At 37.4% G+C, this 23,419-nt stretch overlaps 1 protein-coding gene across 2 annotated transcripts in view; it reads right to left on the bottom strand.

The window, feature by feature from the left end:
• Positions 1-23,419, bottom strand: part of SLC25A40 (solute carrier family 25 member 40) — an 80,224-nt gene that overhangs the window by 3,093 nt on the left and 53,712 nt on the right. For both annotated transcript variants that reach the window (XM_024738486.1, XM_024738488.1), the window contains 5 exons: positions 23,099-23,205; positions 8,958-9,025; positions 7,160-7,284; positions 6,322-6,495; positions 2,445-2,554 (listed from right to left, as the gene is read on the bottom strand). In XM_024738486.1, the coding sequence (XP_024594254.1) occupies positions 2,445-2,554; positions 6,322-6,495; positions 7,160-7,284; positions 8,958-9,025; positions 23,099-23,205 (584 nt within the window). The remainder of the gene's footprint in view (positions 1-2,444; positions 2,555-6,321; positions 6,496-7,159; positions 7,285-8,957; positions 9,026-23,098; positions 23,206-23,419) is intronic.

Genomic DNA, 23,419 nt, shown 5'->3' with positions numbered 1-23,419 from the left:
ACAAAAAGTAAAACTGATTTAAATCTATTTTTCCTAAAGTATTTTAATATTCTAATTAGCACATTACTTAATAAGGATAGTAATAAAAATCACAGCTAAACTGAAACATAAAATGAAACCAGAGGTATTTTAAAAGAAGCTCTATTAAAGAAAACAGATATATGTCTTACATATTCCTCCCAAAATTCAGGAGTAAGTAAACAGTCTCAGAAAAGTTCCCCTATTTTCCTGAGGTCACACAACTATCAGTGGCAGAGTCAGAATTCCAACCAGACCTCTTTGACTCTGAAACCAGTATTCACATTTTCTGATGCTCCTGTGTGTTCCATTATTGCTTTACTACATATGAAGGTATAATATTTTAAAGTGGAAATTCTCAAGTATCTAGTAAGCATTTAAAATTGTCCAACAAATGTTTTTAAAATAAATATAATTAAAAATTAAATTTAAATAAAGAAAATGTACTTTTAGTTCTATATACCTTTTCTTTATAGGTTTCAACATATTTATCAAATGTAGCTCACAAGTCACATTTTTAAAAACTTACCTCAAAATGAATCAATTTAACAATTATTTTCATAATGCCCTAATTAAGCAATGAAGGTTTTTTGAAATAATAAATTCCCTGTAGAATGTCTCATAATATTTGATACAACAATCATACAAAGTAAAACCTGGTCTCTATTTTTTGCTTCCCAACTCACATTTGGCCAATATGCTCATAAAATACCCTTTAAAATCATTATATTTATTTCACCTGTCAATGTTAAAAGATTTAAGTTCTTGAAATCAGTTTCAAAGATCTCAGGTAAGACAAAATCAATTATTGTGTCTCCATCTCCACAATCTAACACATACAGTTGTCCCTTAGTATCCGGGGGGTATTGGTTACAGATACCCAAATCTGCAGATGCTCAAATCCCTTATATAAAACGGTGCAGTAGAGTCGGCCCTCCATATCTGCGGTTCTGCATCCGTGGATTCAACAATCAGGAATCGAACTGGTTGACTCTGCAGATGCAGAACCTCTGGATAGGGAGGGCCAACGGGAGTATCAAAGGTAGCAGCAATGTGGTATGAGCCTGACACTTTGTAGAATGATATGGTTTAGGCTATTTTGTTTTCTGACAGAAAGCCTGGACATTGTCCCACCGATGTGCTTTTTCTGCTGTTATTTGGTAACAGTCAAAAGGCAGCAGTATTTTCTAAATCATTAAAATTTTTTAAAATAAATTTTCTATGTTAGGCAGAAGTAGAAGAATAGAGAACGTTCCTTCATATTACTGGAAAGCTGGGACAACAGCCTATAGCCATTATTCAATGGCTATAGGATATATAGCCATTTTTTTTTAAGATGTAAAGCATTAAGTACAGAATTGGTTCTACAATTCCAACTGTTATGAATCTCTAAATATAAATAGTACTTGTTTTTTCTTCATTCATGCTGGATTAATATATAAATAAAATAAAATCAGGTTACTTTTAATCACCTCACAAATAAGAAAGATAAAAGATTTTGCTGGTATTCTAACTACTTAAATTGCTACAAAGAATTGCTCTTTTACCTCAATAGTTTTATACCCCACTAGGCTTAATTTGATAAGATCTCACACCCGGGAATATTCACGTCTAAATTTTGAACACAATCTCAGGGGCTTCCTTAGCCTAGGTTTTCTGACACAGTTACTCCAGTATTTTTCTGCAAGTCTCCATGACCTCACTATGCTCCTTCACTCTTGTTTTCATTTGGTTCCAATATGTCAGCACATCACTCTGTGTCATCACAAATTCATTTTCTAAGTATGTGGGTATAAGAAAGCTCTTTGTGGCCAAGATCATGGAGATGAGAATGTGCATAAAGGAAGTCCACTACACAACTTTTCATTATGTGGAGGGGTGGCAAAAGGTGAACTCTCTACTACCCAAAAATGGTCATTTGAGATTTCTCCCTTCTGACTATAACTTTTATTAAAATTCTTTTAAGAGGTACTCAGCCAAAATGTTCCCAAAGAAACAGGAATTAGCAGCAAAGGATGAAATTCCTTCTACTCAATCCGATTATACATATGAGATGACACTCCATAAAATATTAACTAACCAGATCTACTGGCATTTAATGACTAAATTGCCAAATACCTTGTAAAGAATAAAGTACTATTTAAACTCTTACCATTATCACAACTGTAATCTAACAAATCCAAAAGATTCAGAAAAATATAATGTATTTGTAATATAATAAAAACAGATATAAAATGCATTTTAAAATATTTAATGGCTAGTAATTTATCTTCAAAATAGGGTAGTAAATACTTATAAAAATTTTAAAGCACTGCAGCCCCAAAGTACTATCTCAATAGACATGAAATGCTACATAATATTTTGTTCTATTTTAGTAAGACAATTATCGCTATTGTGGAATATTAACAACAAAAGAATAAACTTACAGAACCAGATAATGCCCCTGAAGTAAAGGTTATCATAAACGTCGGTTCATATAAACCAGATTTTGCACACAACCACTTCTTTAAAACTTCATAGTTATACCAGTACATTGCTGTAAAACAGAGAAGGAGATGAACACATATTTAGAAATTAAATGTGGACTTTAAATAGTTAAGGAATACTGTATGTTAAAGGAAAGAGAATTCTAGTCTTGACACACCTTGCTTTCTGCTTAGACACATACTAGGCGAGATTTAAAAAAAAAAAATTCTCAATAATATTCTAGTCGTCGTCTTATAAACAAAAAAACTATGCATCAGTAAAAAGTAGGACTTTAATTTCAAAACCTGACAAGGACAGGAGAGGAAAGGAAAAGTATAGTTCCATCTCATTCATAAACATTGATGTAAAAATCCTAAAAAATAAAAAATAATAATCAGCAACTGAAGCCAGACTATCTCATAAACGATCACATGCTATGACTAAACTGAGTTATCTGATGAATGCAAAGGCAGTAAACATAATAAGCGCTTTAGATGCCATATACCACATTAACAGAATTGTATGATCATCTAAAAATGATGGAAAAGCATTTTATAAAATTCAGTACACTTTCATTTAAACCAAACAAATTTCTTAGAAACCTAGGAATAAAAGGGAAATTCTCCAACTTGATAAAGGATATGCGTCAAGAACTTGTAGCAAAAATTATTAATGGTGAAACAACAGAACTATTCCCTTTAGAATGAGGAGAATGATAGGGATGCAACACTATCGCTGCTATTCAAAATTGTACTAGGCAGCACAGGAAGCACAGTATTTATAGAACAAAAGCTGTAACTATTAAAAAATGAAGAAATAAAGTAGTTACAATTTACATATTATTGTCTACATAGAAAACGTAAAAGATAGGCAAATTAGAATCTATAAGAGTTTACAAGTAGCTGAATATAAGCTAACAGACAAGAATTGACGGTAACACTGCAGCAGCCACAAAGATTCAGACAGCTTTTGTTTAAATAGGTCTTTTAAAACAGGCACTGAAAGTTGTGCGTGAGTGGTACCTATAAATGAATGTTAGAAAAAGGTTGTATATGTAACCTTTATAAAGAAAATTTTAAATCTCTACTAAAAGACTTTAAGAGTTATAAAGAAAAAGGACATTCCTACGGCAAAAACAAAAAAAGGTATCATGAAGATTTTTTTATTACGCACTTTAATTTAGAAGTACTGTACTGTTAGCACAGGGTTAAACAAATTGGCCAGTGAAACACATCCACGCATATGTGAAACTTTGATACGACAGGTGACACAACAAATCCCGGTAGCAGGTATGGTTATTCAATAAATGACGCCGGGATAACTACCCATACGAGGAGGAAATGAATACTTATTTCAGCCGTAATCCCTAATCAATTATGGATAAATAAATGGCCAATGAAACAGTGTCCAACCTCATTAATAATCAGGGAAACATAAGTTAAAGTGAGATACCATTTTATATTACTAAGTAAACAAAAATTAAGAACTTTTGGCAATAAAAGTGCTGGTGAGGGTTTGAAATGAAGCAGCAGGAAGATGGTGGTTGTGATCTGCACAATCACTTTAGAGAAGGGTTCGCTATTACCACATGAAATTTAAAATGTGTATCTTTACATGAACCAGCAAATCTAAAACTGAAGAGATTCTTACACCCATACACGTTTAAAAAAAGTGTTCACAGCACTGTTTACTTGTTTTCTCAGACATAAACACGAGCGAAAACAAAACAGTTACACATGAAAACCAAGAATGAATCTTACATTTTTGAGTAAAATAAGTTATAAACCTCAAAAATAGGCAAAAGTCAGTAACATTATTTAGCAGTAATACATACATGGTAAAACTACTTTTTAGAAATCCAACGATAAAAATACAGTGTAAGTGGTTACCACTGAGGATGTAGTAACAGTGGAGGTGGACATATGTGGTTTCATGATTTTAAAAATTCAATATTCTAATTCATATATTGAAGTGGTGACTTCACAGGTGTCCATTTTATTAGTGCACTGCATAATTTATATCTTCATTACTTTTTATGTATCAAATATAATTAAAAAAATGAAAAAGTATTGGTCTAGGAATCTATGTTTCTAAAAAGCATAACTGAACACAAAACGTTGAAGAAAAATACTAATGGAAAGGGAAAGATGCAGAGATGTGAATGACAGCCCAAGAAAAGGAGTAACTCAAAGGGAAAAAGAAAGGAATGTTAATACAAGCGTTCTCAGTAATTATTTCTTCCAGGTTTTATATTTTATTAAGATATTTATTGGAGTATAATTGCTTTACAATGGTGTGTTAGTTTCTGCTGTATAACAAAGTGAATCAGCTATACATAAACATATATCCCCATATCTCTTCCCTCTTGCGTCTCCCTCCCACCCTCCCTATCCCACCTCTCTAGGTGGTCACAAAGCACCGAGCTGATCTCCCTGTGCTATGCAGCTGCTTCCCACTAGCTATCTATTTTACATTTGGTAGTGTGTATGTGTCCATGCCACTCTCTCACTTCTTCCCAGCTCACCCTTCCCCCTATGTGTCCTCAAGTCCACTCTCTACTTCTGCATCTTTATTCCTGTCCTGCCCCTAGGTTCTTCAGAACCATTTTTGTTTTAGATTCCATATATATGTGTTAGCACACAGTATTTGTTTTTCTCTTTCTGACTTACTTTACTCTGTATGACAGACTCTAGGTCCATCCACCTCACTACAAATAACTCAACTTCACTCCTTTTTATGCCGGAATAATATTCCATTGTATTCTATGTATGTGCCACATCTTCTTTATCCACTCATATGTCGATGGACACATAGGTTGCTTCCATGTCCTGGCTATTGTAAATATTGCTGCAATCTTCCAGGTTTTAAATGGAAACCTCTGAGATTCACGAGAGAAATACTGGGTTGGCCACGGGATTTTCCCATGTTACCAAAGACCCAAAAGAACTTTTTGGCCAACCCAACACTACTGAAGTATGCACATTCTACAAGTTATTTGTTATTTTTGCACTTCTTACCATGATTTTTCTCCCTTTGTATAATTCAATGATTAGAACAATCTCAAATCTGATTTATAACAGTCCCTACAGGACACTCAGTGGGGGAGATTTTTATCTTTAATAACTGAAAAAAGTAGGAGTCAATATAATTCACAGGTGGTCTTAAATGTATGTATGTATGTATGTATGTATGTATGTATGTATTGCCACATTGGGTCTTCGTTGCTGCACACATGCTTTTCTCTGGTTTTGGCGAGCGGGGGCTACTCTTTGTTGTAGTGTGCAGGCTTCTCATTGCAGTGGCTTCTCTTGTTGCGGCGCGCAGGCTTCAGTAGTTGTGGCACATGGGCTCAGTAGTTGTCTTGCAGGCTCTGGAGCGCAGGCTCGGTAGTTGTGGCACCCGGGCTCAGTCGCTCCGCGGCATGTGGGATCTTCCCGGACCAGGGATCGAACCCGTTTCCCCTAAATTGACAGGCGGATTCGTAACCACTGCACCACCAGGGAAGTCCCTTAAATGTATTTTATAATATCTTGATTTGTAGTACTTTACTTATCTTACTAATTATGACTTAATTTTAAAGGTACTTTGCATTATCTAACTATGAATACACACCAATTAATGTTTAAAAAGAAATTAAACATAAACACAAAGAGAAAAGAAAGCCAGGCTTGAATTAGAAACTGTTCATTCAATAAATACTTACCAAGATCTGAGAGCCCAACACTGAACTAGGAGTGTGTGGTCACTAAAGAAGATAACTTATCTTTAGCCTTAAAGGGTTTAAAATTTAGTTGATTTAAAAGTGATATGTAAGGCAAACCTGCAGATAAACCCTACCTGAGAATGGTACATCTCTAAGAACAGTAGGAGCCCAGCCCCTCCAGAGGGAAATCCAACCATCTTCAGACACTTTCTTGCTGACAAATTGATGCAGTTCCTCGTAAGAAAACTTCTTAGATTGCATCTTGGTTCTAATCAATTCCAGTGGACTTATTACAGTTACTGCACCAACTAGTACAAACAAACAAATACAACAAAAATAAAGCCATGCATTATGAAAACACACATGCAAAAATTAATATTTCATGCATTTTTTTATTTTAAGCTTTTATTCTGAAATGAAGCAAACCTTAAAATCAAATATCTTATGATACCAACCATACTGGCTCAGATTTTTTTCCTTGATAAAGCTATTTCACATACCTTACTCTTTCTGGTTTCAACTCTTTCAAGAGCAGTTCCACAACCCTTATACATCAACCAGGACTACTACAAACCTCACTTCCACTGCACAGAGAAAAATGTCCTTCTGTGCAGAGGCAAATTTCCTTATGATTAAACTATGAATCTCAAAGTCTATAAGGAAAATGATTAAAGACGTTGGCATTAATTTGACAGCTATCTGTTATCATCCTAAAATCTAGAATCTGAAGTCTAAAATCTCAAATCTCTGTCCAAGGTTTGACAGGGATAGGTTGATCCCATCTCATTCTGATAGCAATCACCATACAATATGACTTGCAGAGTATAGATATCAACAAATCAGTACAAACTACAATGCAAAATATATCTTTACCAATACTCTGTACTTTAAACAAATTCTCTATGAATATCAAAATTTTAAAACAAGCGTTAAGCAGAAATCAGAGTGAAAATACAGTAATTTATTACTTACGTCTAGCCACAATTCCAGCAACAATTGGTATGTGGCTTTCACTTTCTCCTAATTTAGATCTCAGAAGAGCAGTTAATTGATCATAGCAGGTAAAATAAATAACTGTGGCAGGAACTGCCATCACTCTGTTAGAAACACAAAAAGATTTGTACAACATTGTCAAAGGCTTAAGCATATTCTTATTATTAAATATAAGATAAAATCCTTCTATTTTATATAAGCTGAAAACCACAACAAATCAGCCATGAGATCAATTTTTTTTTTAATTTAAAAACTTATTAGTGTTTAACTTAGGCAACAAAAAGGTGTAAAGTAGGTATGTGCTCTCCAAAGGTTTATATTGTAGTTGAGAAGTTAAGTTACAGAGCACCCAGTTAGGTCATAAATAGGAAAAGACAAATGAGGACACTTCTCTATCTCCTTGACTTACTCTGTTTCTGGTCTTCCTTCCCAACTACATTACGATAACATGAAAATCACTAAAGTCAAAAGTACCAGCACAATTGTAAAATTCTTTTGAGCTGTGGACCATATACCATACCTACTTATAACTGAAAATAAATTACAGTTAACGTTGCTGGAATTATATATACTAGAGTTTTGAGGAAATTCCAATGACTTATTCTTTTAAATGAAAATATTAAGAGGGAGTCATTAATTAAACACAAAGTTGCAGGTACTGTCATGTCATAAATATTAATGCAACAAAAAACCAGTCTGTTTATGGCCTAACCAAGGACATTAACAGACCACACATGGAAATGCCTAATGTTCTACAGTGAAGTGTGACGATGAGAATGTAGGAGTAAGACCGACTGCTGCTCTTGGATCTACCGCTAACTTTATAACCTCAGGCACTGTTTGGAATATATGCCTCAAAACTGACTAATTTGCTCTATAAAAAGATAAATTAGAAAGAAAGGAGGCAGAGGAAGTCAAGATGTTACGGGATTTTTACACCCAGCCTTACTAGCTTGTCATGTTAATTCATATAATAGCTAGTTAGTAGAGAATTATAATTATCTGGAAAAGGAAAGTATACATAGCACCATACCTCTCATTATTTTAGTAAAATAAACAGTCAAATGAACACTAAATTCTTAATTTCTGAACATGAAAGAAAAGCTATGCTTGTGCACCAAAGTGAACACAGCAGGCCCAGCTGCTCTAATCTGTATCTTCAGGAGGACCTATCTGCCTGCTTGACCTCTGGTCACCCCCAAGGAATTTAGCCCTTGGAATGTTCCCTATAACAAGGTTTTTCTGTATGTCTGGAGCACTAAACCAGCTTGTCTAGGTTGGTTTGTGCAAATGATGTGACTTTTGGTAAACATCTGCTTGCTTTTGGGGGCGCTGGAGTTTTGGTAATAACAGAATGTGCCTATGTCATCAGCCCGCAATACAAGCCCTAGACTCAGACTCCAGGGCTGCATGAGACAGAAACACTGCGTGTGCCGCGGGAGCTCAGTGCTGGGAGAAGCAGCACATGCTCTGCAGTGTCACACGGGAGAGCTCAGGGTGCCTTTGCCTGGTCGACTCCTGTTGTGTCCTTTCCCCTTACTGATTCTGCTTCGTTTCTTTTGCTGTAATAAACCACAGACATTATCACCTTCTTTAGGTCCTGTGAATCCTTCCAGCAAATCATCAAATATGTGGACAGCTGTGAGATTCACAAAAAAATACTCTAGAAAATGAAAAAGCACTAACATTAAAAATGCATGATGTTGTCCAACGAGGCTGATTATAAGGCAAAGTAACAACCATCATTTAGTAAGAAAAATATTAAATTTCAACTTACAAGGTAGGAGGAAGGCCACTCCACAGGGATTTAATGCCCTCATTTCGAATGATTTTCAAGAAGGCATCCTAAAATTATAATAGAAAGAAGGGGTCAAAATATATACCTGAACCTTATATACAAAAAAGTTTGTAGTGATAATTGATTGGTAATTTGCTTCTTTCAAGCGCTTATTTCTAAAATAAAAGCTTCTCAGATTTATGTATGCCCATTCTTTAAAAAAAATAAAAATTTTTCTCAACTTTCAAACACAAGTAAAGCATTTCTGGATGATAATTCCTGCTTACAGAATAAAATCTATATTACTCAGCTTGCGATCGTTCTACTTTAGGGCTTAGAAGCAATGTTTTCAAAGATTATTATAAAAAGGAAGTGGACGAATAGCAGAGATTAACTCTCCTGTCCAATTATGAAATCTGAGAAAATATTATTTAAACCCAATATCCGAAATCTCTGGAGAAGAACCAAAAGCAAGTAGAAACTATAGGGAAGCTTACTGTTGAAAAAGTGCAGTGAGTGAGATTTGCAAATTTACAGCTTTTTGCCTGTGGGAGTTGCAAGGAAAAGCACATTTACTTGCTTGAGATGGCAAATATCAGAGTTCAGTCTGGTAGACTCATCAGAAAGTTACAAGGGGAATCGTAGGAAAAAAGGCTGCAGAGGACATAAGCCCCCAAATTTAGAGACAAAATCAGCCACAAAACGTGGCTCACCACTAAATTACGCAACCCCAGGAGAAGACAACAGAGTTCTGGCAGAAACAAACCAAAAAAACCCCAGCAACTAAAGGCTGGGCGGAAATTTCAGCTGCAGCCCACCACAGTGGTGCCTGAGTGTGAAAGGCTGAATCCAGCCAAAGTTAACTGCCTTCTAGAACAGAAGCGACTCTTCAGAAGAATATAAAAAAATCCAGTCTTTACAATGCATTCTTCATAATGTTCACTATCCAATCAAAATTCATTAGACATAAAAAGAAACAAGAAAATGTACCCATACTCAAAGAAAAAGTAGTCAACAGAAACCAACACTGAGATGATTAAGATGATGCAATCAGCAGACAAGCACTCCAAAGCACCTATTATAAACACGTTCAAGAATTTAAAAGATGATGTATGCATAATGAATGGACAAATTTGTAATTTCAGCAAGGAAATAGTTACTATAAAAAAACTGCCAGGGCTTCCCTGGTGGCGCAGTGGTTGAGAGTCTGCCTGTCAATGCAGGGGATGCGGAGTCGCGCCCCGGTCCGGGAAGATCCCACATGCCGCGAAGCGGCTGGGCCCGTGAGCCATGGCCGCTGAGCCTGCGCGTCCGGAGCCTGTGCTCCACAACGGGAGAGGCCACAGCAGTGAGAGGCCTGCGTACCGCAAAAAAAAAAAAGCCAAATGAAAATTCTAAACCTGAAACGAAAAATTCACTAAGTGGGCTTAACAGCAGAAAGGAGACATCAAGGAGTCATTGGAGTTGAAGACAGAACTTATTAAATCTGAAGAAGGAAGAGAAAAAGAATGAAGAAAAATGGGAATTTACTGGCAGTCCAGTGGTTAGGACTCTGCATTTTCACTGCCAAGGGCCCAGTTCAATCCCTGATCAGGAAACTATGATCCAGCAACCTGTGCAGCGTGGCCAAAAAAAGAGAATGAAGAAAAATTATCAGAGCCTCAGAGACCTGAGGGGAAATATCAAATGGTATAACACAGGTTAATGTGGAGTCATAGAGGAAAGGAAACATAATAGAACAGGAAATTACCTGATGAAATGATGACCAAAATCTTCCCCCAATTAGTGAAAGATATCAGAGCCCCAAATCTCAAAAAAATCCCAACTGAATAAAAACAAACAGGGACTTCCCCGCTGGCGCAGTGGTTAAGAATCTGCCTGCCAATGCTGAGGACATGGGTTCGATCACTGGTCCAGGAAGATCCCACATGCCACGGAGCAACTAAGCCCGTGTGCCCCAACTACTGAGCCCGCGTGCCATAACTACTGAAGCCCATGCACCTAGAGCACGTGCTCCGCAACGAGAAGCCACCACAATGAGAAGCCCACGCACCGCAACAAAGAGTAGCCCCCATTCGCTGCAACTAGAGAAAGCCCGCACACAGCAACAAAGACCTAACACACCCAAAAATAAATAAAATTTAAAATAAATAAAATTAAAAATAAATTTTTAAAAAATGCTGTGAATTCAGAGCACGATAAGAAAAAATTATTTAAAAAACCAAACCAAAACATACAAACAAAAAACAAAAGAAAAATGACAAAATACAGGGAAAGGATGATAAATGAAGACTAACTTCTCATCAGACACATGAAATTTTGGCCAAAAGACAATGTAATGACATATTTAAGGTGCTGAAAAAGAAACTAAGCCAGAATTCTATATGCTGCCAAACACACTTCAAAAATGCTTTATAAAGACATTTCTGTAAGAACAAGAACTTAGAGACTGCACTGCCAAAATACCTTCACTAAAGAAATGCTGTAAAAAGTTCTTCAGGATAAAGGGTCATGATGGCACATTGTAACTACAATCTTCAGAAAGGCAGGAAGTACAAAAATGGTAAATAAGTGGTTACATGTAAAATATGTATTTCTCTCTTTTCTCTTTTTAACTATTTAAAAACATAAGACTATTTAAATCAAAAATTCTAATTGTGAATTGTGGAATCTGCAAGGTAACAAGATGGACTATCAATGAAGCAATAGCACAAAGGAAGAGGAGGGAATAAAGGATGTCAAGACTGTAAGCGGTCTGAGATTTCACCCTACTTCCTAGTTAGCTAGTCAGCCTGCCGCGGTATCATGAGAGATGGTAAAGACAAAACTCTCTGGGGTGAGACAAAGTTTATTACTTGCGGTAGTAGCAGCAGAGTATCAGCATTTTGATGCCTGTTTCCTGAGCCCCAATTTCCACACGGCAATGTGAAGAAGGATAGATGACACCCAGACACACAGTGGGACTGCATTACAGGAAAGGAAATCTGACCTTAGGGAATCTAAATCCTTTAGAATAGGAAGTAAGGATGCCATCCCCTGGCTCTAGAGGGAAGCACTGAATCTTCCAAGGTTATTCACTCTACAAACATCCTTGAAAAGATGGTCAGGAACAAAGGGCAGCCAATGCCATGCTCACAAGATATGAAGAAATGTGAAACACTTTTGAAGAACTGTCTCCCTAGAAATGGGAATAGAGAAATCAATGTAATATTATTAAAATTCAAATAATCCAAAAAAAGGCAAGAAATGAGGGGAAAAGGGAGCAGTTAAGGAAAAAAAACATACAGAGATAGTAGATTAACACCCAACCACATGAAAAATTATATTAAAGGACTAAATTTCCCAATTAAAAGCCACTATATCAACAGGGCTCCTGTAAAACAACAGACCATCACAGCTAAAAGAACTGCATAAGTCTCAGATCCTATCTGAAGAGTCTCTAGGGTAAAAAAATAAGGCACAACTATATCACTGTCTTGGAGTAAAAGAATGGAAAAAGAGGCCATATAAACACTAATAATATGAGAAAGCTGAAAGGGGGCTATATTACATACAGATAAAAGACTTCAAGATAATGAACACTACTGGTGATAAAGAGATTTCATTATAATAAAAATGTATCAAAAAACATACCAAGTGAATGTTCCTAATGAGAGGTTCAAAACCCATGAAGCAAACCTGACAGAACTAAAAAAGAAAACAGACAAATCCTCAATCATAACTAAAGTTTATTATATCCTCTATCAGAGAATGACAGAATAATTTTAAAAATCTGTAAGAATTCAGAAGATCTAAATGAAGCATCAGCCACCCTGACCTAATGGTTTATAGAACACTATACCCAACAACTACAGAATACAGGTTTGAAAGTGCACTAAAAATAGTCTACTCCCAAAAAAAAAAAAAAAAAAAAAAAAAAAAAAAAAAAAAAAGTTACCAAGACAGATCATACGTAGGTCCATTACACAAGACTCAATAAATTTCAAAAATCTGAAAACTTACAGAGTATGTTCCTTTGACCACATTGGAATTAAATTAGAAATCAGGAACAATAAGATATCTAGAAAAAAATCCAATATTGGGAAATTGAATATTGGACTTCTAAATAATCCATGGCCAAAAAAATTACAAAGGAAATTAGAAAATATTTCAACTGATTGATAATGGAAACACAACATCAAAATTTGTGGAACACGTCTAATTTAGTGCTTTGAAGGAAATTTACGGCATTAAATACTGAGCTAAGAAAAGGCAGGCTTAAAATCAATAATCCATGTTTCCACCCAAGAAAGCAGAAGATAATGACCAAAATAAATCCAAAGAAGAATTCTGATTTTTGGTCCTATATGTAAAGAGCTTGGAAGTCGTCATTTCCGTCCTCACAAGAAAAAACCTGAACAAAATGAAAAATCAACAACTCCTCTTAGACTGATCAGAGGATTGAGGTCACAGGTCAAACTGCTGCCTTGAACACTGGAGAGACAGACAGACAGATACAGAGACTCACTCACAGCTTAATAGAGTAGAAGCCCAAAGTAAGAACCAGGACCAACAGGAAAACTTTATAATTGACAGATTGCTCAGTGTATACTAACTCGAGAATCAAAAACTCTGAGGGGGCTACTGTAGGAGGGTCCTTATGCTTTCATGAGTTTCAGTTCCATGAGCCCTACCATATTCTCACTGTTAGGATCAGAGAAAAATCCCCTCCTGTTTCCAGCAGGGTAAGGGGAAAAGTAACCATTTTTGAAATATGCCCCAAATCTTTATTCTCCTTAAAAAAAAAAATCACACTCAAGGGAAACTATTTTACTATCTGAGGAGTCTCCAGGAAAACCCAAAGACAACAGGCAAGACAAAAACTAGGACAGGAGAGGAAATTTTAGTCTCTGACAACACAGCTATAACAAGAAGTAAACACAGCCTAATGTCTAGCCAGATAAAGCTCACATTAAAGGTCTATCTACCTCAGTCTTTTAACCAAATACATCATGTCCAGCTTCCAACGAAAAGAATTACAAAGCATGCTAAAAGGCAAAATATATCGTCTGAAGAAACAAACGAAGCATCAGAACCAGATTCAGATATGGCAGAGATTTTGGAAGGATCAGACTGGGGATTTTTAAATAACAATGGTGAATATGCTAAGGGTTCTTACAGTGGTATCAGAGAAGGAGTAGTGGAGAATCAGGACTTTTACCATCACTTGACAGTAATGAGACTACCCCCCAACCAGTGGCAGGAAATCACAAGGGGAGTCAGAAATTCCACGCCCACTGTCTTAGTCTGTTAAGGCTGCTAAACAAAACACCACAGACTGGATAGCTTATGAACAACATAAATTTATTTCTCACAGTTCTCAAGGCTGGAAGTCCAAGATCAGGGTGCTGGCAAGGTCAAATGAGGGTCCTCGTCTGGATCTCAGACTTGTCACTGTGTCCTCACAAGGCAGAAGGGGCAAGGGAGCTCTCTGAGGTCTCTTTACTAAGGGCATTAATCTCATGAGGTCTCTGCCCTCATGGCCTAATCAACTCCCAAAGGCTCCACCTCCTAAAACAACTGCATCAGGCATAAGGATTTCAGCATATGAATTTGCGGGGGGTGGGGACACAAACATTCAGACCATACTGTCCAACAGCAAAGAGCCCTCTCCCACACCCTATGTATCGGTGGAGGCTGAGTGAGGAACCTGGACTTCAGTTCTGCCCAGACATAACAGGGTGGCACCCCTCTTCCTCTGAGTTAACAGTGTCAAAAAGGCCAGTTAAAATAGAATGTTTAAATGAGATTCAGAGTTGCATAACATAATACTCAAAATTTCCTGGTTTCAGTAAAAAAGAAAAAATCATTTGTCATTTTAAGAAGCAGGAAGAGGGAATTCCCTGGCGGTCCAGTGGTTAGGACTTGGCGCTCTCAGTGCCAGGGGCCCGGGTTCGATCCCTGGTCAGGGAACTAAGATCCCACAAGCCGCACAGCGTGGCAAATAAATAAATAAATAAGCAGGAAGATGTCAGACTGAATGAAAAGAGACAATAAATAGATACCAACACTGAGACTGACAGAAATTAGAATTATCTGACAAAGATTTTAAAACAGTCAACATGTGAATCATTGATCACTTACAAACATGTCTGAAACTAATGAAAAATTAGAAAGCCTCAGCAAAGGAATATATACACAAAAACCTATAAGTCAAAATGGCATCTTACAACTGGCACCACAGAAATACAAAGGATCATAATAGATTACTATGAACAACTATATGCCAGTAAAATGGATGACAAGAAAAAAAATGGAAAAATTCCTAAATGTACACTCCCCAAACACTGAACCAGGAAGAAATAGAAAATACAAACAGATGAAATGCCAGTAATGAAACTGAATCAGTAATTTAAAAACTCCCAATAAAAAAAAAAAAAAAAAAAAAACTCCCAACAAACAAAAGTCCAGGACCAGATGGCTTCACAAGTAAATTCTACCAAACACTTAGAGAAGAGTTAACACCTATCCTTCCAAAACTATTCCAAAAAATTGCAGAGGAAGGAACACTTTTGAACTCATTCTATGAGGCCAGCATTGCCCTGATACCAAAATCAGACAAAGATCACACCAAAAAAGAAAATGACAGGCCAATATCACTGATGACATAGATGCAAAAATCCTCAATGAAGTATGAGCAAACCGAATTCAACAATATGATAAACAATGATCAAAAGGGATCATACACCAGGTTCAAGTGGGACTTACCCCAGGGATGCGAGGATGGTTCAATATCCATAAATCAATGATACACCACATTAACAAACTGAAGAATAAAATCCATATGATCATCTCTACAGATGCAGAAAAAGGTTCTGAAAAAATTCAACCTTCATTCATGATAAAAACTCTCAACAAAGTGGGTATACGGTTACAGAGGGAGCATACCTCAACATAATAAAAGCCATATACAACAAGCCCACAGCTAGCATCATATTCAACAGTTAAAAACTGAAACCACTTCCTCTAATATCAGGAACAAGGATGCCCACTCTTACCACTTTTATTCACTATAGTTTATTCAACATAGTTTTGGAAGTCCTAGCCACAGCAGTCAGAGAAGAAGAAGAAAATAAAAGGAATCCAAATTGGAAAGGAAGAAGTAAAACTGTCACTGTTCGCAGATGACATGATACTATACATAGTAAATCCTAAAGATGCCAGCAGAAAAATACTAGAGCTCCTCAATGAATTTGGTAAAATTGCAAGATACTAAGTTAATACACAGAAATCTGTTGCATTTCTATACACTAACAACAAGCCATCAGAAAGGGAAATTAAGGAAATAATCCCATTCACAATCACATCAAAAAGGATAAAATACCTAGGAATAAATCTAAGGAGGTAAAATACTGAACTCAGAAAATTATACGAAATTGAAGATGACACTAATAGATGTTCTTGGATTGGAAGAATTAATACTGTTGGGACTTCCCTGGTGGCGCAGTGGTTAAGAATCCACCTGCCAATGCAGGGGACACGGGTTTTATCCCTGGACCAGGAAGATCCCACATGCCGTGGAGCAACTAAGCCCGTGTGCCACAACTACTGAGCCTGCACCCCAGACCCCACGAGCCACAATTACTGAGCCTGAGTGCCACAACTACTGAAGCCCGCACACCTAAAGCCCATGCTCCACAACAAAGAGAAGCCACCGCAATGAGAAGCCTGCACACTGCAATGAAGAATAGCCCCCGCTCACGGCAACCAGAGAAAAAGCCCGTGCACAGCAACGAAGACCCAATGCAGCCCAAAATAATAAATAAATTTAAAAAAAAAGAATTAATATTGTTAAAATGATCATACTACCGAAGGTAATCTACAGATTCAATGCAATACCTATCACAATACCAATAGCATTTCTCAGAGAACTAGAACAAATAATTCTAAAATTTGTATGGAAACACAAAAGACCCTGAATCGTCAAAACAATCTTGAGAAAGAACAACAAAGCTGTAGGTATCATTGTCCCTGATTCCAAACATATTATAAAGCTACAGTAACCAAAACAATATGGTACTGGCACAAAAACAGACACATAGATCAATGGAACAGAAGAGAGAGCCCAGGAATGAAACCACACACTTATATGGGCAATTAATCTATAATAAAGGAGGCAAGAATATACAATGAGGAAAAGACAGCCTCTTCAATAAACAGTGTTGGGAAAACTGGACAGCTACATGCAAAAGAATCAAACTGGACTACTCTCTCACACCATGCACAAAAATAAATTCACGGACTTCCCTGGTGATACAGTGGTTAAGAATCTGCCTGCCGGGCTTCCCTGGTGGCACAGTGGTTGAGAGTCCACCTGCCGATGCAGGGTACATGCCCCGGTCCGGGAAGATCCCACATGCCATGGAGCGGCCGGGCCCGTCAGCCATGGCCGCTGAGCCTGCGCGTTCGGAGCCTGTTCTCCGCAACGGGAGAGGCCACAGCAGTGAGAAGTCCGCATACCGCAACAACAAAAAAAAACCGGCTTCCAATGCATGGGACACAGGTTCAATCCCTGTTCCAGGAAGATCCCACATGCCACAGAGCAACAAAGCCTGTGCACAACTACTGAGCCTGTGCTCTAGAACCTGCGAGCCACAACTACTAAGCCAGCTTGCCACAACTACTGAAACCCGTACGCCTACAGCCCGTGCTCCACAATAAGACAAGCCACCTCAGTGAGAAATGAGAAGCCCATGAAAGCCCGCATGCAGCAACGAAGACTCAACACAGCTAAAAATTAATTAATTAATTTTAAAAAATTTAAAATGGATTAAAGACTTAAACTTAAGACCTGAAGGCAAAAATCTTAATAGAAAAAAACATAGGCAGGGGACTTCCCTGGTGGTGCAGTGGGTAAGACTCTGTGCTCCCAATGCATGGGGCCTGGGTTCAATCCCTGGTCAGGGAACTAGATCCCACATGCATGCCGCAACTAAGAGTTCCCATGCCACAACTAAGAAGTCTGCATGCCATAACTAAGAAGCCCACATGCCACAACTAAGAGTCCACATGATGGACTTCCCTGGTGGCGCAGTGGTGGAGAGTCCGCCTGCCGATGCAGGGGACCACGGGTTCGTGCCCCGGTCCGGGAAGATCCCACATGCCATGGAGCGGCTGGGCCCGTGAGCCATGGCCGCTGAGCCTACGCGTCCGGAGCCTGTGCTCCGCAACGGGAGAGGCCACAGCAGTGAGAGGCCCGCGTACCGCAACAACAACAACAACCAAAAAAAGAGTCCACGTGCCACAACTAAAGACCCCACATGCCGCAACGAAGATCCCGCGTACTGCAACTAAGACCTGGTGCAGCCAAATTAAATAAAATAAATAATTTTTTAAAAAGAAGAAGAAAACATAGTAGGCAGTATGCTCTTTGACACTGGTCTTTGCAATATTTTTTTGGATATGTCTCCTCAGGCAAGGGAAACAAAAGGAAAAATAAACAAATGGGACTACATCAAACTAAAAAGATTTTGCACAGCGAAGAAAACTATCAACAAAACGAAAAGGCTACCCACTGAACAGGAGAAAATATTTGCAAATGATACATCCAACAGGTGGTTAATACCCAAAATATACAAAGAACTTATAGAACTGAATATCAAAAAAACCAAACAAAACCTGATTAAAAAATTGGCAGAGAATCTAAACAGACATTTTTCCAAAGAAGACATACAGATGGCCAACAGGCACATGAAAAGATGCTCACCATCACTAATCATCAGGGAAATGCCAATCAAAACCACGATGAGATATCACCTCACACCTGTAAAAATGGCTATTATCCAAAAGACAACAAATAACAAGTGTTGGCAAGGAGGTGGAGAAAAGGGAACTCTTATGCACTGTTGGTGGGAATGTAAATTGGTGCAGCCACAATGGAAAACAGTATGAAGCTTCATCAAAAAACTTTAGGGCTTCCCTGGTGGCGCAGTGGTTGACAGTCTGCCTGCCGACGCAGGGGACGCGGGTTTGTGCCCCAGTCTGGGAAGATCCCACATGCCGTGGAGCAGCTGGACCCGTGAGCCATGGCCGCTGAGGCTGCGTGTCCAGAGCCTGGGCTCCACAACGGCAGAGGCCACAACAGTGAGAGGCCCGCATACTGCAAAAAAAAAAACCAAAAAAAACCCTTTAAATATAAGTACCACATGACCCAGCAATTCCACTCGTGCATATGTATACAAAGAAAACAAAAATACTAATTCAAAAAGGTATATGCACCCTATGTTCACTGAAGCATTATTTACAATAACCAAGATATGAAAGCAACGTAAATAGATGAATGGGTAAAGAAAATGTGAGATACAGATACCTACCTATCTACTGATAGGTCGATAGATGATAGATAATGGACTATTACTCAGCCATTGAAAAGAATGAAATATTGCCATGTGTGGCAACATGGATGGACCAAGAGGGTATTATGCTAATTGAAATAAGTTAGAGAAAGACAAACACTGTATCATTTCCCTTATATGTGGAATCTAAAAAAACAAATGAACAAACATAACAAAACAGAAACAGAGTTACAGATACAGAGAACAAACAGGTGGTTGCCAGAGGGGAGGGGGAGGAGAGAGAGGAAAGAAATAGGTGAGGGAGATTAAGAGGTATAAACTTCCAGTTACAAAGTAAAGGATTCAAGGGGATGAAATGTATCTTGTGAGGAATACAGTCAATAACTATGTAATATTTTTACACGGCGACGTATAGTAACTAGAATTATCATGGTAATCATTTTGATATGCATAGAAATATATCAAATCATTATGTTGTGTAACAGGAATATAGTATTGTAGGTTAATTATACTTCAAAAACAAACTCATAAAAAAGATGATTTTTCCTAGCAGACATTAAAATCTTTTGTTTGTTTGTTTAAAAACAAGCTCTGGCCAGTTTTATTAAAGAAAATTTGTGCATGATTTACCTTTCAAAAAAAAAAAAAGATGAGATTTGTGGTTACCAGAGTTGGGGGGTGAGGGGAAGGGAGAATTGGATGAAGGTCAAAAGGTACAAACTTCCAGTTATAAGATAAATAAGTACTAATAAATGATGTACAACATGATAAAGATAATGAACACGGCTGTATGTTATACATCGAAGTTGTTAAGAGAGTAAATCCTAAGAGTTCCCATCACAAAAAATGTTTTTTCTGTTTCTTTAATTTTGTATCTGTGAGATGGTGGATGGTAATTATTCTGGAAACCATTTCATAATGTATGTAAGTCAAATCATTATGCTCTACACCTTACACTTATACAGTGCTGTATGTCAATTATATCTAGAAGAAAAAACAGACTGGAGCACTCAGCACAGTAAATATGTCATTTCTCTCCAAATAAGACATACAGGTTTAACACAGTTCCTATAAAAATCTCATCAAGATTTTTTGTAGGTATATACAAGATTATTCTAAAATTTATATGGAAAGATAAAGAAACTTTGGAAATAGATAAAACAACTTTCAAAAAGAAAAATAAGAATAAAGTGGGAGGAATCAGTTTACCTGATTTCAGGACTCATTCTATAGCTACACTAAGACTGTGTGGTATTGATGTAGGTAACAGACAAATGTTACAGAATAAACAACCTAGAAACAGATCCACACGATATGCCCAAGTGATTTCTGACAATGTGCAAAAGCATCTTAATGGAGGAAAGATAGCCTTTTCAACAAACGCAACTGGACAACCACATGCTAAAAAAACAAAAAGGATCAAACTTCAACCTCAAACCCATACATTATATAAGAATGACTCAAAATGGATCAAGGACTTTAAAAACAGGAGAAGAATCTTCAGATCTTAGGGTAAATAAAGAGTTCTTAGATTTGACACCAAAAGCATGATCTATAAAGAAAAAATTGACAAATTGGACTTCATCAAAATTAATAACTTTTACTCCATGAAAGACCCTGTTTAAGGGTATAAGAAGGGAAGTTAGAGTGGGAAAGAATGTTTAGTAATCACACATTCAACAAAGGACTCGTATCTAGATAGTATAAGGAGCATTTAAAACTTAACAGTAAAAATACAAAGAGTTAAATTAGAAAATGGGCAAAAGACATGAAGAGCCATTTCACTGAAGAGGATATACTGATGGCTAAAAAACATATAAATAGGTTTTCAACATCACTAACCACCAGGGAAATGTAAGTTAAAACCACAATGAGATACTGCTACACACCTATCATAATTGCTAAAATAAAAATAGTGACAACACCAAATGCTCGTGAGGTTGTGGAGAAATTAGATCAGTCATACATTGCCACTGGGAATGTAAAATGGTCCTACCAGTCTCGTAAACAGGTTGGCAGTTTCTTAAACCTTAAACATGCAACTACCATATGACCCAACAACTGCACTCATGGACATTTACCCCAGAGAAATGAAGACTAACAGTGATATGATTAATAATAAGAAATATACATTTTGGCCTTAATCCATGGTTCCTGGCACACAGCTCCAAAACTCCTATAATTCCCTAATTAATACAGAGCAAAGGAAGCATCTTTTGTTGATAATTTTTGGTCTTTTGTTCTCAGTCCTGAAATAGCTCCAGAGGATAAGAGGTGAAAGTAGTGTCTTTTGTTATTCACAACAAGCCTCTTTCAACTACACCTAAGTTTATGTTAATGAGGTGATTTTTGGAAAGGCCCTAGAGAACCAAAGGATGGGGGCTGGTTGCCAGGAGGAACCAACCACTTGATTAGAAGGCTGGAACTTTTAGTCCCACCCTCCCCACCCTACCCCAGTCCCCAACCTCAGGGGTTCTGGGAAGGGAGGCAGAACTGGAGGTTCAGTCAGTCACCAAGGGCCAGTGATTTGATCAATCGTGTCTATGTAATGAAGCTTCCATAAAAATCTCTAAAGAATGGCATTTGGAAGCTTCCAGGCTGGTGAACACAGGGAGGTGCTGGGAGAGTGACACACCTGGAGTTGACATGGAAGCTCCACGCCCCTTCCCCCAAGTCTTGCCCTGTGCATCTCTTCTGTCTGGCTGTTCCTGAGTTGTATTCTTTCATAATAAACTAGTAATCTAGTAAGTAAACTGTTTTCCTGAGTTCTGTGAGCTGTTCTAGCAAATTACTGAACCCAAGAGGAGACCTTGGGAACCTCTGATTTACAGCCAGTCATTCAGAAACATAGGTGACAACCTGGACTTGCGAGTGGCATCTGAAGTGGGAGCAGTCCTGTGGGACCTGACACTAACTCCAGGTAGATGGTGTCAGAATTGAGTTAAATTGTAGAATACCCAGTTTGTGAACCCTGGAGAGTTGCTCGGTATGGGGGAAAAACTCCACATATCGGTTCAGAAGTGTTCTAAGTAGAGTGTTCAGAGAAAAACCGTGAGCAGTTTTTTCTTACACTTACTTTCACACAGAAACCTGTGAATGAATGTATGTATCAGTTTTATTCAGAGCCAAAAACGGGAAACCACTCAGAAAACAAACTGTGGTACATCCATACCGTGTAATACTAGTGAGTAATAAAAAGGAACAAACTATTGATACATTAAACAATTTGAATGAATCTTCAGATAATTAAGGGAAAAGTGCCAAACCCAAAATGTTCTATGTTACTTCATTTATGTAACATTCTTAAAGTGAAAAAATTATATAAATAGAAAACAGATTAGTGATTGCCAGGAGTTAACAAGTGGATGTAGCTATAAAAGGGAAATGGGAAGGATCCTTGCTGTGATGGAATTGTCTGTGTCTTCACTGTATCAATGTCAATATCCTGTGGTCTACTGTACTCATCCTGTCACCTGTCACCACCGGGGGGAACGGGAAAAAGGGTACATAGGGTCTGTCTGTATATTTTTCTTAAAATTGTATATGATCTACAAGTATCTCAAAATAAAAAAGTTTAAAAAAACCCACTCCCTAAGCATAAACAGATGAAAATAAAGTTAGCAAAGAATTAAAAGCAAAAAAAGTACTTTCCCTTTCCTGCTCTAATGTCTACTTTTTAACTGTGGATAAGTGTGCTAACTACCTGATGGACATTTTACTCTCCTGTAATCGTTAAATATTTCATATATAAGAGTAAATATTCGAATAGAAAACATACTGTGATTATAAATAATATAATCTCTTTACCAATGTTCCCTGGAAACGTCCTGGCTTCTTATACCATGCTTTGTTGCCTTCCTCTTCACAGACACATAGATGATCCATAAGTCCATTACTATATAAGAAACATTTTCCTAACAAAGAAGATTCTAACAGTCAGTGATTATTTCACAAAACTGTATTATTTTTACATATGAACAAAATGAAAGTACGATGAGCAGGCTACACAAAGACATAACTTTGTCTTCACCTTTTAGGATGAAACATAAATAATTTGACTTGTTTAATGACATAGCACTGGGCTCTAAACTCACAGTGGTGAAAAGCAATTGAGAAAATTAGTGGATT

Source organism: Neophocaena asiaeorientalis, unplaced genomic scaffold (assembly GCF_003031525.2).
Source record: "Neophocaena asiaeorientalis asiaeorientalis breed wild unplaced genomic scaffold, Neophocaena_asiaeorientalis_V1.1 scaffold89, whole genome shotgun sequence".
In the NCBI taxonomy this organism is placed as follows: Eukaryota; Metazoa; Chordata; class Mammalia; order Artiodactyla; family Phocoenidae; genus Neophocaena; species Neophocaena asiaeorientalis.
Note: the sequence above shows the minus strand (reverse complement) of the source record. Positions and strands in the feature narration are given on the sequence as shown.